The sequence below is a fragment of the Pristiophorus japonicus genome, chromosome 8 (assembly GCF_044704955.1).
Source record: "Pristiophorus japonicus isolate sPriJap1 chromosome 8, sPriJap1.hap1, whole genome shotgun sequence".
NCBI lineage: Eukaryota > Metazoa > Chordata > Chondrichthyes > Pristiophoridae > Pristiophorus > Pristiophorus japonicus.
Genome location: NC_091984.1, coordinates 104,789,313 through 104,813,041, shown reverse-complemented (window position 1 = coordinate 104,813,041; position 23,729 = coordinate 104,789,313). Strand labels below are relative to the sequence as shown.

Below are 23,729 nucleotides of genomic sequence, written 5' to 3'. Positions count from 1 at the left end.
GTCACATCCCGCCAATCAGAGGAGAGAACATGTACTGGGCGGAGTGAAAAGTGAGTTACTGATGGTGGATGCTTGACCCGGTCCTCAGCCCACACCCTCTGTACAATGGATACTGACATCAGGTGCAAGGATACTGGCAGATTCTTTCCCCTGCCTAGACCAGGCTGTTAAGATCAGCTGTGCTACTCCAAGTGCCATGCCAGCTGAGACCAGATAACTTCGTGAGCGCCTATCTTGCTTTAAAATATGATTTCCTTTTAGGCATCCCCTGGGCTTTGTATCTATAATATTTAGGCTGAAAGTTTACGCAACACATTGGAGCACCAGCTTCGGTCTGTGGGACTTAGATTTTTTTGCATTGTAATTTTCATAGGGAGAAATTGAAAGAACAATGAATTTGCATTGTATAGAATCTTTTAATTCTCAAGACATCCCATGCACTTCACAGCTAGTGAACTACTTTTGAAGTGTAGACACTTATTTGTAGGGGAACACCGCTGTCAAGTTGTGCACGGCAAGGTCCCACAAACAGGAATGAAATAAATGACCGATTCATTTCTTTTTTGAGGAATAAATGTTGACCAAGATATCAGGGGAACTCCCCTTTTCTTTGATCTTTTAGGTCCACCTGAACAGGCAGGTCCTATTTTTTATCATTGGGGTGTAGGCGTTGCTGGCAAGACTGGCATTTATTGCCCATTCCTAGTTGCTCTTGAGAAGGTGATGGTGGGCTGCCTTCTTGAACCACTGTAGTTCTTTGTAGCTGTTTGATACAACTGAGTGGTTTGCTAGACCACTTCAGAGGGCAGTTAATAGTCAATAACATTGGTGGGACTGGAGTCACATATAGGTGAGACCAGGTAAGGACCTCGGGTTTCCTTCACTAAATGACATTAGTGAACCAGTCGGGTATAGCACAATGATCATTTTTACTGATGACTTTTTTATTTCCACATTTTAAAAAACTGAATTCAAATTTTCATGGTGGGATTTAAACACAATTCCTCTGGCATAATCCAGTGTAACCACTACACTACCATACCTAGTTTTTAATATCTCATCTAAAGAACAATGCACCTCATCTGACAATGCACCACTCAGTACTGTACTGGTGTGTCAGCCTACATTACATGCTTAAGTCCTGTAGTAGGGCTTGAACTCACAACCCTCTAACTCAGAGGTAAGAGTACTACTAGTGGACCAAGCTGACACTTGGAATGAGAAATGATTAATCATCATTTTTCATTCCAAGTGTCAGCTTGGTCCACGAGTAGCACTGTATGCCACTGATTAAATATTGGAACCAAGTGCAGCATGAGCAGAAATGTCTGAATAGCCTTGGGTGACATGGTTTGTTTCTGTACATTACATTGTCTTACAGAGCACAAGCATGCAGCTTCCTTCCCTCAGTTCCCCACTCAACAAATCCCTGATCTAAGTTGTGCTGTTAGTAGGAGGTGTATACAGAAACCAATCCTGTCTTCACTGGGCAAGCAGTAGACAGTTCAAGTGATAATGGCTACAAGGAATTGAAAGTGTCACAGAATGAGACGACTATAAAATCTACTGATAAGCCATTTTCCTACAGAATAAAGTAAGTTGCCCAAATGAATAACATCGATCTCTGAAAGTTAATAAAAATTACATTGGCAATTTTCATTTTTAGTAACTGTTATTTGGTAATAGTTCTTGTTTAAAATTATTTAGTAGAAGCTATTGTTTAGGAATATTAATTTCAATTTTTTTTGTCCTAAGCCTACCCAATGTTGATACCCATCACTTGTGTTTTCAGTCCAAAAAATGATAGTCAAAGTGATTGAAGTGAATAGGTGAGCTCATTATTACAATTTTAACAGGTTTGTATTTTAAATGATATTCTACTTTATATAATGCTATAGAATATCTAGATATCAAATGAATGTTCCTGCAGTTTAAGCTTCATGCCAATGATTTTGTATCTGAAAGTTAGTTATGGATTAGATCATTTATTGACTGGATGCCCTTAGTAGCACTAATACACAGATTGCTGTATGATTGATCCGAATTTATTAAATAGATGGAATGCCGACTGATTCTATATGAAATGGATCCAATACCGAAAGGTTCTGAATTTTGAAACAGATCCAATACAGTCTGAGAGATTAGCTCAGTATGAATGGGGTATGAAATATACTGAAACAAAGTAGCAGAGAGGACCACTGAAGAAACACAGTAGCAATTTTTTGTCAGAAAAATACATAGAATGACAATTAGTTGATGAGAAGTTTTATAATGCCAGGCTGAAATGAGATAGGTTGCATTTAATTTTTGTGTCAGCTCTATGTGCCTCATTGATACCTGTACAATAATTTGGAACATGTGCAAAGAAAATTTATGTGTTATGTATCTCCATCAGTAGTTAGTTTTTTTTTTAAATATTCACTGTAAATTTGGCCTGTATTTCTTGAACTCTGAGTGAGCTAGGTTTCATAGCACTGTAATTCTTTCTTTGAAAATGAATATTGTCCAGAAGTGACTAATTTCTTCAGTTTATTGAGGTTACTTAATGATTACAATATTTTTGTACTCTTTAAAAATTATTAATAAATGGCTGCATTATATAAAAATATATTTAATAATGTAAATTAATGTTTACTTTGACCATAAACTAAACATGACTTGAAAACTATCTTCCAAAATTCTTTGCAGTTAAAAATATAAATCAGAATATAACTTGTAAGATCTACAATGCAGATTGAAATCTTAGTGCTGTAATGATTGACGGATAAATGCTCTATAGTGTCAGTTATTTTTTGGGATTCCTATTGTGTTTTGCAGGTGATGGCTGAAACTGAGGATGTATGGCTTTCTCTTCGACCACAAGAACCTCTGCTCACCCAATGTTGTGGTAGTGGGTGTAAACCATGTGTGTTCGATATTTATGAGCGGGAGCTCAAGCGATGGAAACGGGCAAAAGCTAAAGGAGATCAAAGTCTTCTAAGTCAAAGGAATGAGGTAAGTGTAGACTGGAAACCCATCCAGAGCTGTCTGGTAAATCAAAAACAGTTAGTGTTAAGGACGAATGTGAAGTTTCCCACCCCCACCCCCGATAGATGAATGGATAAATGCACCATATTGTGGTATTGAGCTAACAGAAAGTCCTCGATCAGTACTGAGCTACCTGATCTTATGCAGAACATCCGTTGAATGCCATAGTTGGCCTCAGTGATGCTGGGTTGGGGAGGACAAAATTCAGCCAGATTTCTTGCTCCTGATTACAATGCTGTGAACCCTACTGGAGTGTGTGTCTGGTGCGGTCCGGATCAGGTTTGATTCTGATACGCCTGTAGTGGAGTAACCTGCTGCTAATTGTCTAGGTCCACACGCAAAGAATTCCTGCTCGGGTACCAGAGGGCAGTAAGAATTTGTGGAACTGTACTCCACTGCAAGTTTGCTTCTTCAGGAGAGAAAGGGAGAAAATTGGCACAAAAAGATTTACATCACTGCGCTCTTTATAGAAACATAGAAAATAGGTGCAGGAGTAGGCCATTCAGCCCTTCAAGCCTGCACCACCATTCAATAAGATCATGGCTGATCATTCCCTCAGTACCCCTTTCCTGCTTTCTCTCCGTACCCCTTGATCCCTTTAGCCGTCAGGGCCATATCTAACTCCCTCTTGAATATATCTAACGAACTGTCATCAACAACTCTCTGCGGCAGGGAATTCCACAGGTTAACAACGCTGAGTGAAGAAGTTTCTCCTCATCTCAGTCCTAAATGGCCTACCCCTTATCCAAAGACTGTGTCCCCTGGTTCTGGACTTTCCCAGCATCGGGAACATTCTTCCCGCATCTAACCTGTCCAGTCCCATCAGAATCTTATACGTTTCTATGAGATCCCCTCTCATCCTTCTAAACTCCAGTGTATGAAGGCCCAGTTGATCCACTCTCTCCTCATATGTCAGTCCGACCATCCCTGGAATCAGTCTGGTGAACCTTCGCTGCACTCCCTCAATAGCAAGAATGTCCTTCCTCAGATTAGGAGACCAAAACTGAACACAATATTCCAGGTGAGGTCTCACCAAGGCCCTGTACAACTGCAGTAAGACCTCCCTGCTCCTATACTCAAATCCCCTAGTTATGAAGACCAACATATCATTTGCCTTCTTCGCCGCCTGCTGTACCTGCATGCCAACTTTCAATGACTGATGAATCATGACACCCAGGTCTTGTTGCACCTCCCCTTTTGCTAATCTGCCGCCATTCTGTATTCGTGTTTTTGCCCCAAAAGTGGATAACCTCACTTTTATCCACATTATACTGCATCTGCCATGCATTTTCCCACTCACCTAACCTATCTTAAGTCATCCTGCAGCCTCTTAGCGTCCTCCTCACGGCTCACGTCGCCACCCAGTTTAGTGTCATCTGCAAACTTGGAGGTGTTACACTCAATTATTTCATCCAAATCATTAATGTATATTGAAAGAGCTGGGGTCCCAGCACTGAGCCCTTCGGCACTCCACTAGTCACCGCCTGCCATTCCGAAAAGGACCTGTTTATCCCGACTCTCTGCTTCCTGTCTGCCAACCAGTTCTCTATCCACGTCAGTACATTACCCCCAATACCATGTGCTTTTATTTTCACACCAATCTCTTGTGTGGGACCTTGTCAAAAGCCTTTTGAAAGTCCAAATACACCACATACACTGGTTCTCCCTTGTCCACTCTGCTAGTTACATCCTCAAAAAATTCCAGAAGATTCATCAAGCATGATTTCCCTTTCATAAATCCATGCTGACTTGGACCAATCCTGTCACTGCTTTCCAAATGCGCTGCTATTTCATCCTTAATAATTGATTCCAACATTTTCCCCACTACTGATGTCAGGCTAACCGGTCTATAATAACCCATTTTCTCTCCCTCCTTTTTTAAAAAGTGGTGTTATATTAGCTACACTCCAGTCCATGGGAATTGATCCAGAGTCAATAGACTGTTTGAAAATGATCACCAATGCATCCACTATTTCTAGGGCCACTTCCTTAAGTACTCTGGGATGCAGACTATCAGGCCCCGGGGATTTATCGGCCTTCAATCCCATCAGTTTCCCTAACACAATTTCCCGCCTAATAAGGATATCCTTCAGTTCCTCCTTCTCACTAGACCCTCGGTCCCCTAGTACATCCGGAAGGTTATTTGTGTCTTCCTTCGTGAAGACAGAACCAAAGTATTTGTTCAATTGGTCTGCCATTTCTTTGTTCCCTATTATAAATTCACCTGAATCCGACTGCAAGGGACCTATGTTTGTCTTCACTAATCTTTTTCTCTTCACATATCTATAGAAGCTTTTGCAGTCAGTTTTTATGTTCCCGGCAAACTTCCTCTCGTATTCTATTTTCCCCCTCTTAATTAAACCCTTAGTCCTCCTCTGCTGAATTCTAAATTACTCCCAGTCCTCAGGTTTGCTGCTTTGTCTGGCCAATTTATATGCCTCTTCCTTGGATTTAACATTATCCTTAATTTTCCTTGTTAGCCACGGTTGAGCCACCTTCCCCGTTTTATTTTTACTCCAGTCAGGGATTTACAATTGTTGAAGTTCATCCATGTGATCTTTAAATATTTGCCATTGCCTATCCACCGTCAACCCTTTAAGTATCATTTGCCAGTCTATTCTAGTCAATTCATGCCTCATACCGTCGAAGTTACCTTTCCTTAAGGACCCTGGTTTCTGAATTAACTGTGTCATTCTCCGTCTTAATAAAGAATTCTACCATATTATGGTCACTCTTCCCCAAGGGGCCTCGTACAACAACATTGCCAATTAGTCCCTTCTCATTACACATCACCCAGTCTAGGATGACCAGCCCTCTAGTTGGTTCCTCGACATATTGGTGTAGAAAACCATCCCTAATACACTTTAGGAAATCCTCCTCCACTGCATTGCTACCAGTTTGGTTAGCCCAATCAATATGTAGAGTAAAGTCGCCCATAATAACTGCTGTATCCGTTAACTGCTATCTGCGCAGTTAATTCGTCCACCTTATTACGAATACTCCTTGCATTGAGGCACAGAGCCTTCAGGCTTATCTTTTTAATACACTTTGCCCCTTTAGAATTTTACTGTAATGTGGCCCTTTTTGTTTTTTGCCTTGGATTTCTCTGCCCTCCACTTTTACCATTCTCCTTTCTATCTTTTGCTTCTGCCTCCATTTTATTTCCCTCTGTCTCCCTGCATAGGTTCCGCTCCCCCTGCCATATTAGTTTAACTCCTTCCTAGCAGCACTAGCAAACAATTCCCCTAGGACATTGGTTCCGGTCCTGCCCGGGAGCAGACCGTCCGGTTTGTACTGGTCCCACCTCCCCCAGAACCGGTTCCAATGTCCCAGGAATTTGAATCCCTCCCTTCTGCACTACTCCTCAAGCCACGTATTCATCTGAGCTATCCTGCGATTCCTACTCTGACTAGCACCTGGCACTGGTAGCAATCCTGAGATGACTCCTTTTGAGGTCCTACTTTTTAATTTAGCTCCTAGCTCCCTAAATTCGTCTTGTAGGACCTCATCCCGTTTTTTACCTATATCATTGGTCCCTATATGCACCACGACAACTGGCTGTTCACCCTCCCTTTTCAGAATGTCCTGCACCCGCTCTGAGACATCCTTGACCCTTGCACCAGGGAGGCAATATACCATCCTGGAGTCTTGGTTGCAGCCACAGGAACGCCTATCTATTCCCCTTACAATCGAATCCCCTATCACTATAGCTCTCCCACTCTTTTTCCTGCCCTCCTGTGCAGCAGAGCCACCCACGCTGCCATGAACTATAATAAAATAAGTTGCATATTGTGTTGTCTCAGTACAGTTAATAACTTCAGTAAATATCACTTGAACATAAGTCATTCCCTTGATAACGTGAGAAACAGCTGATTACCCTAGTCGTGCTGCAACAGAAACAGCATTTCACAAGAAATGATCTGGATGCAAACTGGAGAATGTGGATCTGTCAGGTTAGTTAGAATTTTAAAATCAACATGTGCCAGAATTCACTGAAGGTTCGGTCAAGGACCAGTTTATGGGGTTAGGGGACAGGTTAGTGGCTGCCGTATGCAGCACTGCTTGTTGGACAGATCTGAGACCAGTGTTAAGAAATAATGATCCTAGAACAGGTCAGGGACTCGTGTATAGTTGTACCCTGGACAAGTTGGGTCCAGTGCATGTATCGCTGACCTTGGGACAAGTTCAAGACGTGTATGCAGCACAGATTCTTGACAAGGGCCAGTTTATGTAATAGTTTTAGTATTTGGGATGATCAACTGAAAATAAACTGTTTTCATGCCTATTAATCCTTCACAGCAATCATAACGAACTGTCAGTTGTACAGAAAGCAATTCTACGGCCATACTATTTAAAAATAAACATTCTGCTTTAACTTCAAGGATCATATATCAATAGAATACACCGCTTTTCGTCAGGACCATTTTTTAGTGTAAAAGAAAGTTTTCTTGGACAGTGAGGAATGACTGAAGGTGAAATCTAAACACTATTTATGGTAACTATCTGAAATCCATCTTGATGCCAACACAAAAGAAAGCTGTGGGCTTTTGCATCTCAATCTTCCTTGTGTTAATGTAGAGCTACCCAAATGAAACAGAAACTCAATGACATTGGTCGTTATTAATTGGAAAATATCTTATTTCATGTCTTGTTTCAGTCAAAGCAGAATGACTTGCAGTTAATCGGAGCTGAGAAATGGAGTGCTTTTCAGATAGAGTGCGTGGAACAGCAGACAGCTGACACTTGCCTGTATAGATTCCAGCTGCCCAGTGGCTGCCATCTGGGGTTGACTGTAGGACAGCACATAGTAGCGAGGTAAGAGATCTGGAGAGTATTTACAGATATTCAAGGTGTTAATTATTCAGATCAACTCTGTGGACTTGAAAACTTCCTCAGATAGTTAGAACCTGAGTTACCTATTCAGTAGACTAAAAGGTAGCTGTAACGAGAAAACTATTTTAGAAATATAGGGGCCAAGTTTCGGCCTGAGTTGCTCCTGTTTTTTTGGAGCAACTGGTTTAGAATGGAGTATCTTAGAAATTTGAATTCTCGGCATTTAGTTTGCTCCAGTTCTAGTCAGTTAGAACAGTTTCACTTTGGAACAGAATTTTTTTTTCAAAAGGGGGCGTGTCCGGCCACTTACGCCTGTTTTCAAAGTTTAGACAGTGAAAACTTACTCCAAACCAACTTAGAATGGAGTAAGTGAAGATTTTTGTACGTTCGAAAAAACCTTGTCTACACTTTAGAAAATCAGGCGTAGGTTACAAATTAGGCGTAGGGAATGCGGGGGGGAGGGTTTAAAGGGAAGTTTACAAACATTAAACACTTCAGTTTTACAAATAAAGAGCCATCATCAATAATAAATGATAAATTCATCAATAAGTCAACCAATAAATCAATCAAAAAAATTAATAAAAAATAAATTTAAAAAAAAAAATCAATAAATAAAACATTTTCTACTTACCGACTGCAGCACCGGGAGTCCTCCAACAGCGTGCTGGGACGGCCCCCCCCAGTGTGTCACTGTCAGTGTCTTTATCTCTCTGTCTGTCTGTGTGTGTGTCTCTCACTCTCTGTCTGTCAGTGTTTGTGTTTCTGACAGCGAGGGGAGGGGGAGAAGGGGGGGTGGAGGGGAGAAGGTGGAAGGGGTGGGGGGGAGGAGGGGAGAAGGGGGGTGGGGTGAGGGGGAGAAGGGGGGTGGGGTGAGGGGGAGAATGGGGGTGGGGGAGGAGGAGGAGAAGGGGGGAGGAGAAGGGTGGGAGAGGGGGAGAAGGAGGGAAGGAGAGAGGAGGGAGGGAAGGAGAGAGGAGGGAGGGAGGGAAGGAGAGAGATGGCGGGAGAGAGGGAGTGAAGGAGAGGGAGGGAGGATGGGAGAGAGGGAGGGAAGGAGAGAGGAGGGAGGAAGGGAGGGAAGGAGAGAGGAGGGAGGAAGGGAAGAAAGGAGAGAGGAGGGAGGGAGGGAAGGAGAGAGGAGGGAGGGAGGGAAGGAGGGAGGGGGGGAGGGAGGAAGGAAGGGAGAGAAGGAGGCTGAACGGCTGGGCCCAAGACTTCGGGCTGGATTTACAAGTAGGTGGCATCGGGTCTCGGGGGGGGTGGGGGGGGAGTCCCGGGTGGGCGGGGAGAGTCGCGGAGGTCCGGGGGGCGGGGGTGGGGGGGGGTCGGGTCGGGTCCGGTCGGTTGGGAGGAGCCTTATCCACACAGCCCCAGTGAGGCCATTTGGCCGGGGCTAGGGGCTGCGTGCTTCGGGCCCTTCCCACAGTTTTGGCCGCCTGGAGCTACTGCACATGCGCGCCCATTGTAGCGCGCATGTGCAGAGGTCCCGGCACTGTTTTCAGTGCAGGGACCTGGCTCCGCCCCCCACAGCTCGTGCTGCGCGCGCCCAGCTCCAGAGGACCTGCAGGGAGCCGGAGAATAGGTGAGTTTTTTTTAGGCGCACTTTGTGGCGCGAAAAACTGGCGTCCAGGTCCAGGCTGCGCCGTTTTAGGCACGGCCCAAAACTTGGGCCCATTATGTTATTTTGTTGAAATGAAGTCCGTGAATGTGTTTCACTCAGGAGTTATTAGCTACTGCTTTCTAATGCAGACTATTTATCTTCCACCTTGTTTGGGATCAGTATACACTGTATACCTAGGCTAGATGGCACAGAAACAGGTCATTCGACCCAACCAGTCCATGCCAGCGTTTATGCTGCACTCAAGCCTCCTCCTCTCTTTGCTCATCTAATTCTATCAGCATAACGTTCCATTCCCTTTTCCCTCATGTGCTTGTCTAGCCTCCCCTTAAATGCATCTATACTATTCGCATCAACCACTCCCTGTGGTGGCGAGTTCCACATTCTCACCACTCTTTGGGTAAAGAAGTTCCTTCTGAATTGCTTATTTGGATTTCTTGATAACTATTTTATATTGATGGCCTCTAGTTATGCTCTTCCCCACAAGTGGAAAAATTCTCTCTGTATCTACTCTATCAAAACCTTTCAGAATTTTAAAGACCTCTATTAGGTCACCCCTTAGCTTTCTTTTTTTCAATAGAAAATAGACTCCGCCTGTTCATCCTTTTCTAATATGTATACCCTCACACTGTTGGTATCATCCTTGTAAATCTTCTCTGCACCCTCTCTAGTGCCTCTATATCCTTTTTATAATATGGCAACCAGAACTGTAGGCAGTACTCGAAGTGTGGTCTAACTAAAGTTCGATACAGGTTCAGCATAACTTTCTTACTTTTCAATTCTATACCTCTAGAAATAAACCTTAGTGCTTGGTTTGCTTTTTTATGGCTTTGCTAACCTGTGTCGCAACTTTTCGAAATTTGGTTATTTGTACTCCGAAATCCCTTTGTTCCTCTAGCCTACCCAGACTTGCACCCTCCAAGTAATAAGTGACCTCCCTATTCTTCCTCCCAAAATGTAATACCTCACATTTATCTGTGTTGAACTTTATTTGCCAATTATATGCCCATTCTGCAAGTTTATTAATATTATCTGTAATTTATTGCAGTCCTCAGTATTGACTATCCCCCACCACCAATTTGGTGTCATCCACAAATTTAGAAATTGTGTTTGGGATTCCAACGTCTAAATCGGTAATATAAATTGTGAACAACAGTGGTCCCAGCACAAATCCTTGTGGAACACCACTACCCACCTTCTGCCACTGTGACTCTCTGCTTTCTGTCTTGAAGCCAGCTAGCTATCCATTCTGCTACTTGTCCCCTGACTATGCATTCTCTGACCTTGTTCATCAGTCTATTATGGGGTACCTTATCGAAGGCCTTTTAAAAATCTAGATAAATTACATCTACTGCATTATCATTGTCTACTCTCTGTTACCTCTTCAAAAAATTCAATGTGGTTGGTCAAGCAAGACTTTCCCTGTTGAAATCCATGCTGACTATTTATTTTTGGTTTCTAGATGTTCTTCTATTTTCTCCTTTAGTAGGGATTCCATTATTTTTCCTACCACCGATGTTAAGCTGATTGGTCTATAATTCCCTGGTCATGTTCTATCCTCCTTCTTAAATATAAGTATTATGTTAGCTATCTGCCAGTCCTCTGGCACTACACCTTTTTCTAACAAATTATTAACGTATTATTATTAACCTATCCACTGATATAATTAAGCTAAAATATATTATGGGAAACTGGTTCTCAGGAATGTCTATAATAGGAAGAGTTACATAAAATATTTTAATCAAATTATAAATGGAAAGTGTTCAAATAGAGGGGTATTTGGAACTAGTTTGGTCCAAATTAAATTGATTTGTAGAGTTTTGAGAATATGTTAATGGACTCTTTTAATGGACTGATGGCAACCCCAGCTTCACTGGCAGTGTTGTGATGTTCGACCTAGAGGAGACTTTCTTCCACGTACAAATGGTAAAAGTAGTGGAATTGGAGGAGGATAGGGGGTAAGGGATACAAGGAATTGGTCAGAGCTAGTCTTATCAAAGATTGAAACAAGAGGGCCATGAGAGATTGTGAGGTCAAGAGATGAGCAAGGATATGGCCTGGTGAGTTTATCGATTGAGAGATGAATTGGAAAGAATGGGAACTAGGAGAGATAAGTTGATGGTTGAAATCAGCAAGGCTGAAGTCTTGCTCAGTGCAGAAGCTAAGCGAAGAGAAAACACAGGATATCTTTGGTAATGTTGGGCTTAGGGGCAGTAAATGATGAGGATTTTGAATCAGCTGTGAGTAATGGAAGAGGGAGGAAAAACCAGAGAAGTAGGGAGATGCCACTGTATGACTTGAAAATGAGAGTCATGGCACTGCCATGATGGTTTGGGCAGAGCAGGTGTTGGAAATTGTAGCCAAGCAGGGAGGCTTCTGTAAGGAGGAAGGAATCATGTTTTTGCCAATTCAGGGTATCATTCACCATGAGCAAGTGAACATTCTGGAGGGAAATGCAGAGAGCGGAAGTATTGTTGTTTCTACAGTGGCGTCAAGGTGGAGGGAGGGGATGTTAACCTTTTGAGAAGACACTGGACAAGATGATCAGCAAGAACAGAGGATGGCGCAGTTGGATCAGACCTAGCCCAGTGGTGAGAAGGTCCTGGCAAAGAAAAGGAATCAGAGTCAGCAACAACTGGAATAAAGCCAGCCAAGTCAAGGAGCATTCAAAGTAGTAATGCAAATGGCAGAAGTCAGTCACCTATAGACTACAGAGTGTGGTGTGAAGGCATCTGGAGCATTTGTGCAAGGAAGATCCAGGGTCTGGAGGTGAGGGCAAATTTGCGTCGGGTGTGGATATCTACATACAAGAGCCAGGGGAGCAAAAAGGCAATAAAGGGAACAGCTCCACAGAGAGTCAGATCCATAGTCCTAGGATAACTAAAAGTGAGAAGCGAGACTGGGAGGATAAAATTTTGACTTTGAAATCTTGAAAATTTCATTGGCTTGCACTGAAACAGGAGTAGAGCAATTCAAGGGGGAGACTGGGGGAAGACAAGTGAGTATGGCTGTAACATCACTTAAAAAGGAAATTTGATAATTATTTGAGAAAGAACATAAAAAGATATGGGGAATAGGTATAGAATAGATAGCTCCAGTTAATGAGCTAGTGCAGGTGCGTTGGACAAAATGATGTAAATTTGTGATGGAATTTCTCTGATTATTTAATTGAACATAAATCTGATTATCAAGCAAGGATCATGATATAACTCCAAGCTGTCTGTTTAATTGAAAGGGGAATTGTGAGCGGTCTGGAAGTTCAGAGAGCGTATACTCCAGTGAGTCCTGTGGATGCAGAAGGTTACTTTGAAGTTCTGATAAAGGTACTGTGTCATTGCAGTGATGTAATCAAGATGTTACACTTCTGTTACTGTATTTAATTGAGCAATTATTGTGGCAACACATAATTCTACAGTGTGATTGTCCTATTTTAAAACGTAACATGTTTAATACGTAACACATGATAACACTCCAAAAGTAATTCATTGTGTGTAGCAGTTTGAGCTGTCTTGACAATGTGATAAGGCGTTATATAAATGCAGATATTTAATTTCTACTTTATCTATAATAGATCTATGAAGATGGATTAATGTCTCAGTACGTGAAGACCTGGAAGGAGTGGGATACTGTGTGCTGGCGGGGCCCTTTTGGAGGCTTTTCATACAAACAGAATCAGGTTAGTCACTCAGTAAGAGTAATTTGCAAATTAGAATCTGCATTTCACAATGATATAATTCAAATATTTATAGTGATCAATTAGAAAGAGTAATAAACAGTCCCTATGAATATTTTTGTGCCCTATCTCTCCTGAACAGTCTGTGTGAGACTTGTTAACATTAGTGAGAGAATACGTCATTGAAATTAACAAAATCTTATGACAAATTAGTTTCGGCCCAATACAAAATAGAACTGTTACAAAGGATCAAAGTAATATTGCCTCTCTGATTATTAGTTTGCAAACATTGACCTGAGACTGAAAGATTTCACTTACATTAAAAATGAAGTGACACTTTTTAACATCGACAGTCTAATACATTAGAAGGATTGTACTAAATTTCTACAGTTTATTTATATAATGGTCATGGGTTGGCAGTGTGCTGACACCATTTGCTTTGTATCTGGCAGAATGAGCAGCTGCTGCTGTTTGCCTCAGGGACTGGTATAGCTCCAATGGTGCCTCTGCTCCAATATATTATAGCAAATGAAGAGGATGAAACATTTGTTACCCTGGTGGGCTGCTTCCGGACTTTCCAAGATATCTACATGAAGCCTCGACTTCAGGAACTGGCTGCTTACTGGAATGTGAAAATGTTGTTTGTTCTGAGCCAGGTAAGATGACACAGTGAAGATTAATACATTAGGACTGGCTGAAGCAACAAATTAACACACATTTTTCACTGGGTTTGTAACCAAGGATGCAAAGGGTAAAAGTCTCCCTTCTTCTGTCCAATTAGTGCAGAAGCTCACTTGCTCTTGCTCTATAGACTTGTTCGATGCTTGCACCCTTCCCACCACCTCCCCATAAAGTACCAGAGGTTCTGCAGGGAAATCAGGAGAGAAAGTAAAACAGATCAAGAAAGGGAAGGAGCACAACAGAAAGTGAAAAGAACCAAGAGAAGCAGAACTGTATAAGAAGAAGGGGTGGGGAGAAAGAACCAGCTATGAAGGCGAAAAGGGGAAGAATGCGAAACAAGTGAAGGAGGAGCAAGAGAGAGAGAAAAACACAAAAGTAAAGTAGGGAGAGAGAAACAGAAGTGAATGAGGAGTGGGAGAATGAGAGAAATAAGTGAACTAGGCGAGATTGAGATAAATACAGTGAAGGAAGAGAGGGGAGAGAAAGAAATAGTAGAGGAAGAGAGAGACACAAGTGAAAAAGGAGTGGAATAGAAAGAGAAACGGAGTGGGGGAGAGCAGGGAATAGAGAGAAACAAGTGCAGAAGAAGGAAGAGGAAAAAATAGGAACAAAATTGGAGGAGAGAACACGAGAAATAAGTGAAGGAGTGGGAAAAATACAGAAGTGAAGGAGAGAGCAAAATAAATGTAGAGGATAGAAATAAAAGTGAAGTAAGAAATAGAAAAAAGCAGAAGTGGGAAAAGGGAAATAAGTAAAGGAGAACAGAGAGAGACTTGTTGCAGACTTACTGGTGGTACCAGTATCTCTAATTCAGGAATATTAGAGACTAAGAGAATTTTTTGGTCCAACTGACAAAGAGCATTCTCAATAAGAGGCAATGAATGACTGTCAACCACGGTAGCTTCCTTCGTTTCACAAAGGTCAACATACACAAAGATATCACCAATTCGCTTCTGGTTTGTGACTCAGTTCACTGAACAAATGGGTGATGTATATGAACCAATATACTTCCATACCATTTATCTGAATTTTGTTCAATTAAACCCAACTTACTGACTGAGAAATAAAACTGCCACTGTAATGAGAACACCACAAATAACCCAGTTATTAAACACAAGTTTCACCTACATTACTATTAATTATTGATGACCTAAATTATTTTAGGAGCAAGACCTGGAAACTCTTCCCTGGAGTTATCGAGAAAAATCTTACCGTGGACGTGTAAATGGAGATATGGTGAAGGATTTTGTAAACTCATGCAGACGGAAACCATTCGTTGTGGTTTGTGGATCCATAACTTTCAACAAAGATGTCCTCAACTATCTCAACCGCATAGGCTTCTCAGAAGATTTGTGTTTTATGTTTTAAACAATTAGAAGCTCGGTATCTACAGGTGTAAAACCTACCATTTCTACAACTACAGAAAGACTACTGTTATCTTGGAAGACTCCACTTCAAAGACTTGTCTGTGACAAAATTCATTAGTGCTGGAATCTAGAAATTATTAATTACCGAATATCAATGCTACAGGACATTCAAAGGATTCAGATAACATAATCTGTGAGAGCCAAGATCCAGTGGTTTGTGAAGGTTATGCTATAGCCTCTTCAAAGTCTACAGGTATTCAGTTCTTGCCCCTTACCGCACACCAATTTTCTCCCCTGTTCTCCTCTCCTGAGGCCACCAACTCATGTCGGGATGTGGTTCCATAGGTGTCGGTCACCCCAGCCAATTTGCCATTTTTCATGTGTGAACCGAGACAGCAAATGTTGATGTGCTATTCATCATCAAGCCCACTCCTTTCCAGCAGAAGTTACAGGATAGTGATCTGAAGAAGGAATGCGGGCCTGTCATTTTTATCCCCCTAAATCAATCTGAGGCTATTGGAAGCACCCACACCACTGCTCTGGTTAAGATCAGCTAACTCCGCATAGGTCGGAGATCAAACCAGTGTCAACTGTGGGCTGTGTAACTCTGACGATGCATTTACGCAGTGAAATAGGTTCACTTCTTTCGTACCATAGAGGTGCTGTGATGCTGTGCAGTTGAAACTGTTGCATTGGCTCACCGCAGTTTCCTGATATTTGTCACACTAGACCTCTGAAGGCAGCAGTAGTTGTTATGACAGACAGGACATGAGAGAATGAATTCTATGGAGAAGGGCTTGAGTCGTTGTGGCATGTGATCATGAAACAAGAACAAGTTGTTCCAATGCTGAGAAATGGCAAATCTCTACAAGCCTGGAGCTTTTAGTTTCCAGTTATTGGTTTGGGATTTATCTGCTGCTGTTTTTAGAGATACTGAATTTCATTGAAATACACTTCTAAATTTGTAAACTTTATAACTTCCTCTAAAATTCTCAATCATAGTTTGCTCAATATATATTATTTTAACTAATCAAGATGAGGATGTCACTGCTGAAGATTAGGATATTCTTCTGTTTTTTATCATTCAGTGTTTGCATCAAGCACTCCCAGAGTCAGGGGTTAGATACAGAGTAAAGTTCTCTACGCCGCCAGAACAATATATCTTAGCCCAGCTTCGGAGGAGTGTGCCCTACGCCACCAGTGTGGCAATTGCAGTTTTAAATCTAAATGACATTTTTGCCCTCTGAGTGATTCAGCCAGCTTGTGCCAACTTAAGGTCACTTTATGCTGTGCAATTATGCCAGTAGGAAACTTAAATCAGAATAACATAACAAACCCCCTTACGTCCATTAGAAAGAGGTTTTGTTACACCCACAGTCTCCAGCTCCTATCTCAATGGCCTCCGAATAAAAGGCAGTATGTTCCCTGAGATATAATTTCTATCCTGTTTTGAAGTTTAACCAAATCAAAGGGAATCAAAATATGTATCTCTTTCAATTGCATGAGGCTGGCAAACAGCCACAAGGATTTAAAATATAGAGGATGCTTGTTGGCCTGGGTCCACACCTCCTACCAGATATTAGGTGCATAAAGATACACTGCTGTTCGTAGGGAATGAGGGATCCATTACAGAAGCAGTCTTTGCCACTGAACATGAGTAAAACCACAAAAGCGAGCAAAGTGAAAGATCAGTGTGCTAACACACTGCAGTTCCCTGTTCCTTCATAAGAACATAAGAAATAGGAGCAGGAGTAGGCCATTTGGCTCCTCGAGCTTGCTCCGCCATTTAATAAGATCTGATCATGGACTCAGCTCCACTTCCAAATCTTGACCTTTGCCATTAGTGCCAATAACAGGAATATACCCTTTACCTGGGTCCTCTGAGTCAGAAAGTCATGGGTTCAAGTCCCTCTCCAAAGACTTCAGCACATAATTTAGCCTGACACTTCAGTGCAGTACTGAGGGAATGATGCACTGTTGGAGGTGCTGTCTTTCGGATGAGACCTTAAATTGAGGTCCTGTCTGTCCTCTCAGATGGATGAAGAGCAGAGGAGTTCTCCTGGTGTCCTGGCCAATATTTATCCCTCAACCAGCATCACTAAAACAGATTATCTGGTCATTATCGCATTTCTGGAGCCTTGCTGTGTGCAAACTGGCTGCCGCATTTCCTATATTACAAAAGTGACTACACAAAAAAATAGTACTTAATTGGCTGTGGGAGGTCATGAAAGGCGCTTTATAAATGTAAGTTCTTTCTTTCATCAAAGAAAATCACTAACTGAAAAACTAATGTGAGGATGCATCCTGTTACTGGCACTTTCTGGGAAAGCTGTGTTCAAGTGATTTTGAGGTTGAGTGTAGCTCAAGTCCCTGTAGCTAAATAAATTATGTAAAGGATTGATATGAATTAATTCCTTTTAATAAAACCTCAGTAGTTCATAGTCATTAGTTTATTGCAGATTAACAGTAAAGCTAAACAAACAAAATGATGGTTTCCTACACTACTTTAATGGTGCATTTTCCAAATGTGAATAATTTATGTGCAGAAAATCCATTCACGCAGAATAAAGTGCAATGTTTTACAGTTCTCGTTTACATCCAAGACCTACGATCAAAACAGATTATTTTATCAAATCAAATGAAATCCATTCAGAAAAATCTTTGCTGATGTATATTTTCTAAAATGCTGTATAGAATGCAATCTATTCGGTGAGTTTTGTTTTTCAAGAATTCCATCAGGGGCAGATATCTCCCCATCTGAAATGGGAGATGTAAAATCCATGATACAGTCGACTTTATCATGAATTATTTTTCTTTTTGTTCCAATTTTCTCAGCTCTCCTGAAAATGCTGCCTCTTGCTAGGATAATAGGTAGCCCTGTAATAGCAGTCAAGAGCAGGAAAAGTGACTTGAGTAGTCCCCCTACTTAGCACAGAATCACAGTGGCTAATTGTAGCATCCCAACTTCTGTTTTGATGGAGTTCAGCAAACTCAGCATACAACAGGGGTTAAAGCAGAGATTTTACTCCACACAGATCAACTCCACACCAGCATTTCCTGTCACAAGTCAAACAAAATCATCATATTTACAGAAGTCACTCTTGGAAGTTCTTGCTCTCTTGAGTTACATATCTGAGATACATGAAATCCCCATATTTTAATGTATGATTATGAACACATTGCCATATATTTTGATAAATAAACGTTCTTAAAACCAAAAATGAATGAAAAAGCATTGACCAACTGGATTCCAATAAACTATTGACTGCTATTTCTTCAAATCGCTCTATTTGTTTCAAACGCACACATAAAAATTTAATTTGGTGAATTTAAACAATATTTGGTTTTGAAATAGGTTAAATTAATTTGAATTGCTCATAATAGATAAGCGAAAACAGTGATAAGTGAATGAGACAAAATCATCAGTGTATTGATCCCACAGGCAGCGGCTTGCGACCAGCATATCCTCACTCACTTTCCTCCCGTTGTTGCATTGCAAATTAATTTATATCGAGGAGGTGTGAGTTTCTTCACGATACTTTTTATATTTTCAGTGATTTCCTTGATTAAGTGTGAACAATTCTCCGAATCATAAGTTATTTCTGACAGTTTGTTTGCTGGGTACATCTCAATCAGCAACTGTGTCTTGGCAGAAGGAAAATGATCATTTGGTTTTGAAGACCATATGGGTACCTTGTAACAACAAGCAGACAATAAAAAATGTGACCTCAAAACTACTCTTAATCCAATATGAGTTTTTGCCACCATATTTTACCATTTTTAATTTATCTCCTTTTGATGTGTGTATGTGTGAACTCAATTATTGTATTCCAACTACAGCCATTAAATTATATTTTTTGTAGGTGGTTATTTTAGTTGTAAAACGCTACTTTTGTGTAAAATGGCCACATTCACAATTGAGTAGTTCCCCCTCTGCCCCAGGTAACTCCGCCAATGTTGCTGTGGCCTGACAGTTAAGGGATATAGGGGCCGAAATTCAGCCCCGCCGGAAACCTGGCGCACCTACCTTTTTCAAAGAGTTTTTATCGCCGTTTTGGATGAGGTCGCCTCTTTCGCGAAATTCAGCTCTTTGTCGTTTTTTTTTAAGTGGCCAGGAAGTCAGTCATAATGGGGGCAGAAGTGCGGCGGTAAGTGCTGGTGAGGGGCGGAAGTGGAGGCGGGATGGATTCTCCACCACTGTCACTTAGCAACGGAGAGGTGATGACGTCCTTGCGTGTCTGCGTCACCGCGAATCTTCCCTCCTTTAAAGGGGAGAGAATCGGCAATTATTTAGGATTGGCCACTGGGCCACCAAGAGGGGGTGCCAGGCTGCCTGTTGGTGGCCTGGCCGAACCAGGGGACACAATAGCCTGGCCGACATGGAAGTCGGCTGGCAAAAAAAATGAAATGGTGGCCGCGGCATTGGGCCTTTAATGGCCGCCGTACTGCCAGGGTTGACAGAGGGAATGGAAGGTGCACCAACAGAAAAAGCTGTCACGGGCATAAGATTTTTCGGGCTGAATTTCGAGGGAGGTGGGGTGTCCCGGCGGTGCGCGCACTGATGACGCACTCACGGCCGCTTGGCAGTGGCGGGACGAAAGTGAGGACCGCCAGAAAAAAACACAGCTGAATTTAGCTTGTGGTAGCCATTTGACCAGAAATCGGCGGCCACTCGACTCCGCCGCACGTTGCAATCCGGAGGTAACGGGCCTTATTCGGGAGCTGAATTTCGGCCCCATAGACTGTTGTTCAGGGATTCTTCTGATTTTTCCTCCTGTACATAAGTAATACAGTTTTTGGGTTGTTGGTCTGCACAGACTTTACTCCAATGTCAAGTCCACCACCCTAACATAAAGTTGCAACTATTTCAGCAACTCTGCCGTGTACATTCAAACTGCTTTAAAGTTACACTTGCAACTTTTAAACAGCACATGTTGCTTGCACAGGAAACAATTCCACAAGATAAATGGAGTTGTTGAGTCATTGGCTTGTGGCACAAACTGCCCCTTTGTCCACTGAATATGGACTCCAGTGAAGCATTCAAAGGAAATTGGTTGATTTATGATTTGGCAGAGTGTAGAGAATATGGATCAGATGGAGTCCTGGGACAGGATCAGAAAATGTAGGGGAATGGAAGCTGTTTTTTTTGTGTGTCTTAAATGAAAGCAGATTGCTCCTTTTAAAACAGCAATATTCTTGCTAAACCAGAAGTTCGATTGTGTGGTGTGTATGTCAAACAACTCAAAAGCTGTCCTTAGCATTTGATAAGCTACTTAAAGTTTCTTTTTCTTTTTTTATTTTCCATTCAACATCACATCTCTCCAAAGGGAACGACTCAAGTGGTATCAGCTACGAGAGCTCTATAGGAGCCAGCAAAATTGTGAACTGGCAGGTACTGTTATATATTGAGAGAAATTCCTCTCCACTTACCTTCTCCTGTTTAATAATATGTGATTGAGTATGGGGCTCCACTTATAAGATGCAATGATACATGACATCAATTTAAAATAACAGTATAATTAATATGTACGTAACATTAATACATAATCGACTTGTGATTATCATCTCTTAGCTCAGACATATGTACTGGAGTAATTCATGGAAATATTCATCAAATGGAGCAGGAAACCAGCACTGTTACAAGAATTCAAAAGTTAGTGGGCAAATGGATTGCTCAGTTAATTATTCAGGCCAGGAAGGTCATGGGATCAATCTGCACTGAATTAGCTGTTCTCAACCAGGGTAACAGTTGGATGTGTTGGGAAAAATAAGTCAGGATCCCCTAATTGCCTGCTGCTGGAAAGGATATATGGGGTAAATTTGACTTTCTGTGATAATGTAAAATGGGTGTTAGCGAATAGGCAGTCAATGAAAATAAAAATGGGGAGAGATGTAAAAGAGGCTGCAGATTCGCTATCACCCATTTTACACTATCGCACAGTCAAAATTATCCCCTCTGTGTACATCAGGTAACGATAGGGTTGGTTGTGATTTGCTGTGAATAACATGTCAGCAGCCATTAGGATTGAGACTCATAAAGAAAGAAAGTTCATGAGGAAGGTGGCAGAGATGTGCTGGCACTCTTGGAACTGTACTTCGCAAGAGTCACCACCTTCAGAAAAGGACAGGAGAAATTTGACAAAAATACTGGCACATTTGAGGTAAAAGTTATGGGCCTGTGAGTCAAATATTAATCAAGCTAATAGTTATTTTTAATTATATTGTAGTTTGCAATAAGTATAAATAAAATACAAAATAAACTTACTTTATCTAATTCTTTTAGTTGTAATAGGAAACATTTAAAGTGTGACTTAATTAATAGGAAGCCCCATTTGTTGGGAAGTTACCTTTACTCCAATTCGAATGAGCACCGAGTACAATTGGGACATCAATAAATCATCATTATTGCCAAGGATTACAGAAACAAAATAATGGAGACTGCTGAAATTTTTGGCACGGGAAAGGCAACAGATCAAGCCTGAAAAGATTAATAGTTAATCAGCTGTCAGTGTATTCACTGTTTTGTTGTTAGAACAAAGCCTATTAAAAATCTGTGATATTTTGCCCCAGTGCAGACCTAGGTGGACCATCCAAGCAGTATTGAACCTGGCAAGAAAGGTCCTATTTCCCAGTGGGGGATTGTAAAAAATGGCTCTGCATATTCTGCTTAGGCATGCACAAATGTGTTTGCATTTGTGCATGTACAGAATTGCCCACATACTCTCAGGCTTTTTCTTTTAAATGCCCAATCTGGTTCTCGTCGGGGTAAAAGCTGATCACTTTGTGCAAGACACCACCATCTGCAACAAAATGCACGAGAGCTAACTCAAAATTATATATGCAAGACAGCAAACAAGCTCCATAAATGTCACTCTTCCATAACTGACAACTGCTGGAGGGACTGTGATCAGAAAGACAACTTTCTTTACATATCATCTTTAGCCAGTGTAGATAACACTCCAGGAGATCATAAGGGATATGACCAGCCTTATAATTCTGCAGAACCAAGCACCATACATGCTATACCTACTCACCATCACAGATGCAGACTCACACCACTCTTGCTTTAGCTGCAAGAAGGTGTATCTCTCCTACTCTGGCAGAGTGCAGCTTTCCTCATAACAAATATGTGACTGAAGCAACTGTGAGATTTTTCCCAATTCAAAAGAGTAATGTTTGGTCTACAGCTGGGATTGGAAAAATATCAAGCAATCTGGGAGCTGTTCTTACAAAGTACCCCCCCCCCCCCACCCCCACATCACATACCATAACTACTGCCATAAAAAAAGTTGCAGATGCACTCATAGGTACAATGCACTCATAGGTAGGCAAAGGCAGCAAACTCAACCAAGGGAACGTTAATCGACAAAACTGCCTCCTTCCCTGACCCAGATGAACCTCAAGACCAAGAAATCTGCTTAAACCTGCACTGCTTCCAGCACATGCCAAAAAACCTTAATGTATCACTGTAGTCCTGCAACCATCATGTAATTAAATGTACAGTGACTTCATAAAATGTGAATTTAGAATTTTGAAAATACAATAAAGAAAACAATCACCTGAACCCTGGTGTTAGTTTAAAGCTTTGAAATTATTTTACAGATATGTGGCTACTCCACTTTTATATGGAGATTTTCCTCTGTTTGCGGCCGTTTTATTTATTAGCAGCGACCATTGATGTGAGTATCAACTGTCCATGTGCTCTATCTCCTTGGCGCCTGATCGCTTCCACATAGGAGGATTAATGACTATGACACAGTTCCTGCAACTCTGTGGAGAAGCAGTCTGCGGCTGATTACCAGGAAGTGACCTGTCCACTATTCATCGTACTCTGTTACATAGTCCTCTGACTGGTTGCAGGCTCTTAGTCGTCCCTGTCTTATTGACATTGATTTTCCTAAAAATAGTTATCATTGGTTTGACCTTCAGGTGAAAAAGCCTCTGGGTTTGGAATGGTTCTTTGCTTAAGAAATCATTTAATTTTCAAGTGGGTTTTTATAATTCAAACACAAAGACAACAAAGTGCACAAATTTCTCTGATCTATCTAATGAAATATATGTATTCTTTTTCGTATCACTGGACAGCCTGTGTACAGAGCTCATAGCGCCTGTTTAGAAGTTGAAGGCTTTTTGGATTTGCTATTTAACAACTGCATTATTTTCAATACATTGATACAGACAAATCATCATAGACAGTCCCTTGAAATCGAGGAAGACTTGCTTCCACTCTAAAAGTGAGTTCTCAGGTGGCTGTACAGTCCAATGCAGGAATTACGGTCTCTGTCACAGGTGGAACAGACAGTCGTTGGAGGAAAGGGTGGGTGGGGAGCCTGGTTTGCCGCACGCTCCTTCCGCTGTCTGCGCTTGGTTTCTGCATGCTCTCGGCGACAAGACTCAAGGTGCTCAGCGCCCTCCCGGATACACTTCCTCCACTTAGGGCGGTCTTGGGCCAGGGATTCCCAGGAGTCGGTGGGGATGTTGCACTTTATCAAGGGAGCTTTGTGGGTGTCCTTGAAACGTTTCCTCTGCC

The 23,729-nt window shown here is 41.7% G+C and overlaps 1 protein-coding gene across 5 annotated transcripts; it reads left to right on the top strand.

Moving 5' to 3' along the window:
• The first annotated feature begins 91 nt into the window (after nucleotides 1-91).
• On the top strand, nucleotides 92-18,921 carry LOC139268136 (NADH-cytochrome b5 reductase-like). 5 transcript variants are annotated; one of them, XM_070886166.1, is made up of 9 exons: nucleotides 92-221; nucleotides 1,382-1,594; nucleotides 1,793-1,856; nucleotides 2,818-2,994; nucleotides 7,685-7,842; nucleotides 12,714-12,801; nucleotides 13,050-13,154; nucleotides 13,604-13,807; nucleotides 14,997-18,921. In XM_070886166.1, the coding sequence occupies exons 4-9, from the start codon at nucleotides 2,821-2,823 to the stop codon at nucleotides 15,198-15,200; spliced, it is 933 nt and encodes a 310-aa protein (XP_070742267.1). In that variant the 5' UTR covers nucleotides 92-221; nucleotides 1,382-1,594; nucleotides 1,793-1,856; nucleotides 2,818-2,820; the 3' UTR covers nucleotides 15,201-18,921. The 5 variants fall into 5 exon arrangements, with proteins under 5 accessions (XP_070742267.1, XP_070742266.1, XP_070742265.1 ...); XM_070886165.1 differs by having other exon boundaries at nucleotides 1,756-1,829; XM_070886164.1 differs by having other exon boundaries at nucleotides 1,756-1,856.
• Nucleotides 18,922-23,729: the final 4,808 nt, after the last annotated feature.

Excerpts from the sequence above, each read along its gene's own strand:
- LOC139268136 (XM_070886168.1), top strand. The coding sequence starts at position 2,821 with ATGGCTGAAACTGAGGATGTATGGCTTTCTCTTCGACCACAAGAACCT. Across the intron at positions 7,843-12,713 it reads GGACAGCACATAGTAGCGAG|GGGAATTGTGAGCGGTCTGG; the intron begins GTAAGAGATCTG and ends TTTAATTGAAAG. Across the intron at positions 13,155-13,603 it reads TTTCATACAAACAGAATCAG|AATGAGCAGCTGCTGCTGTT; the intron begins GTTAGTCACTCA and ends TGTATCTGGCAG.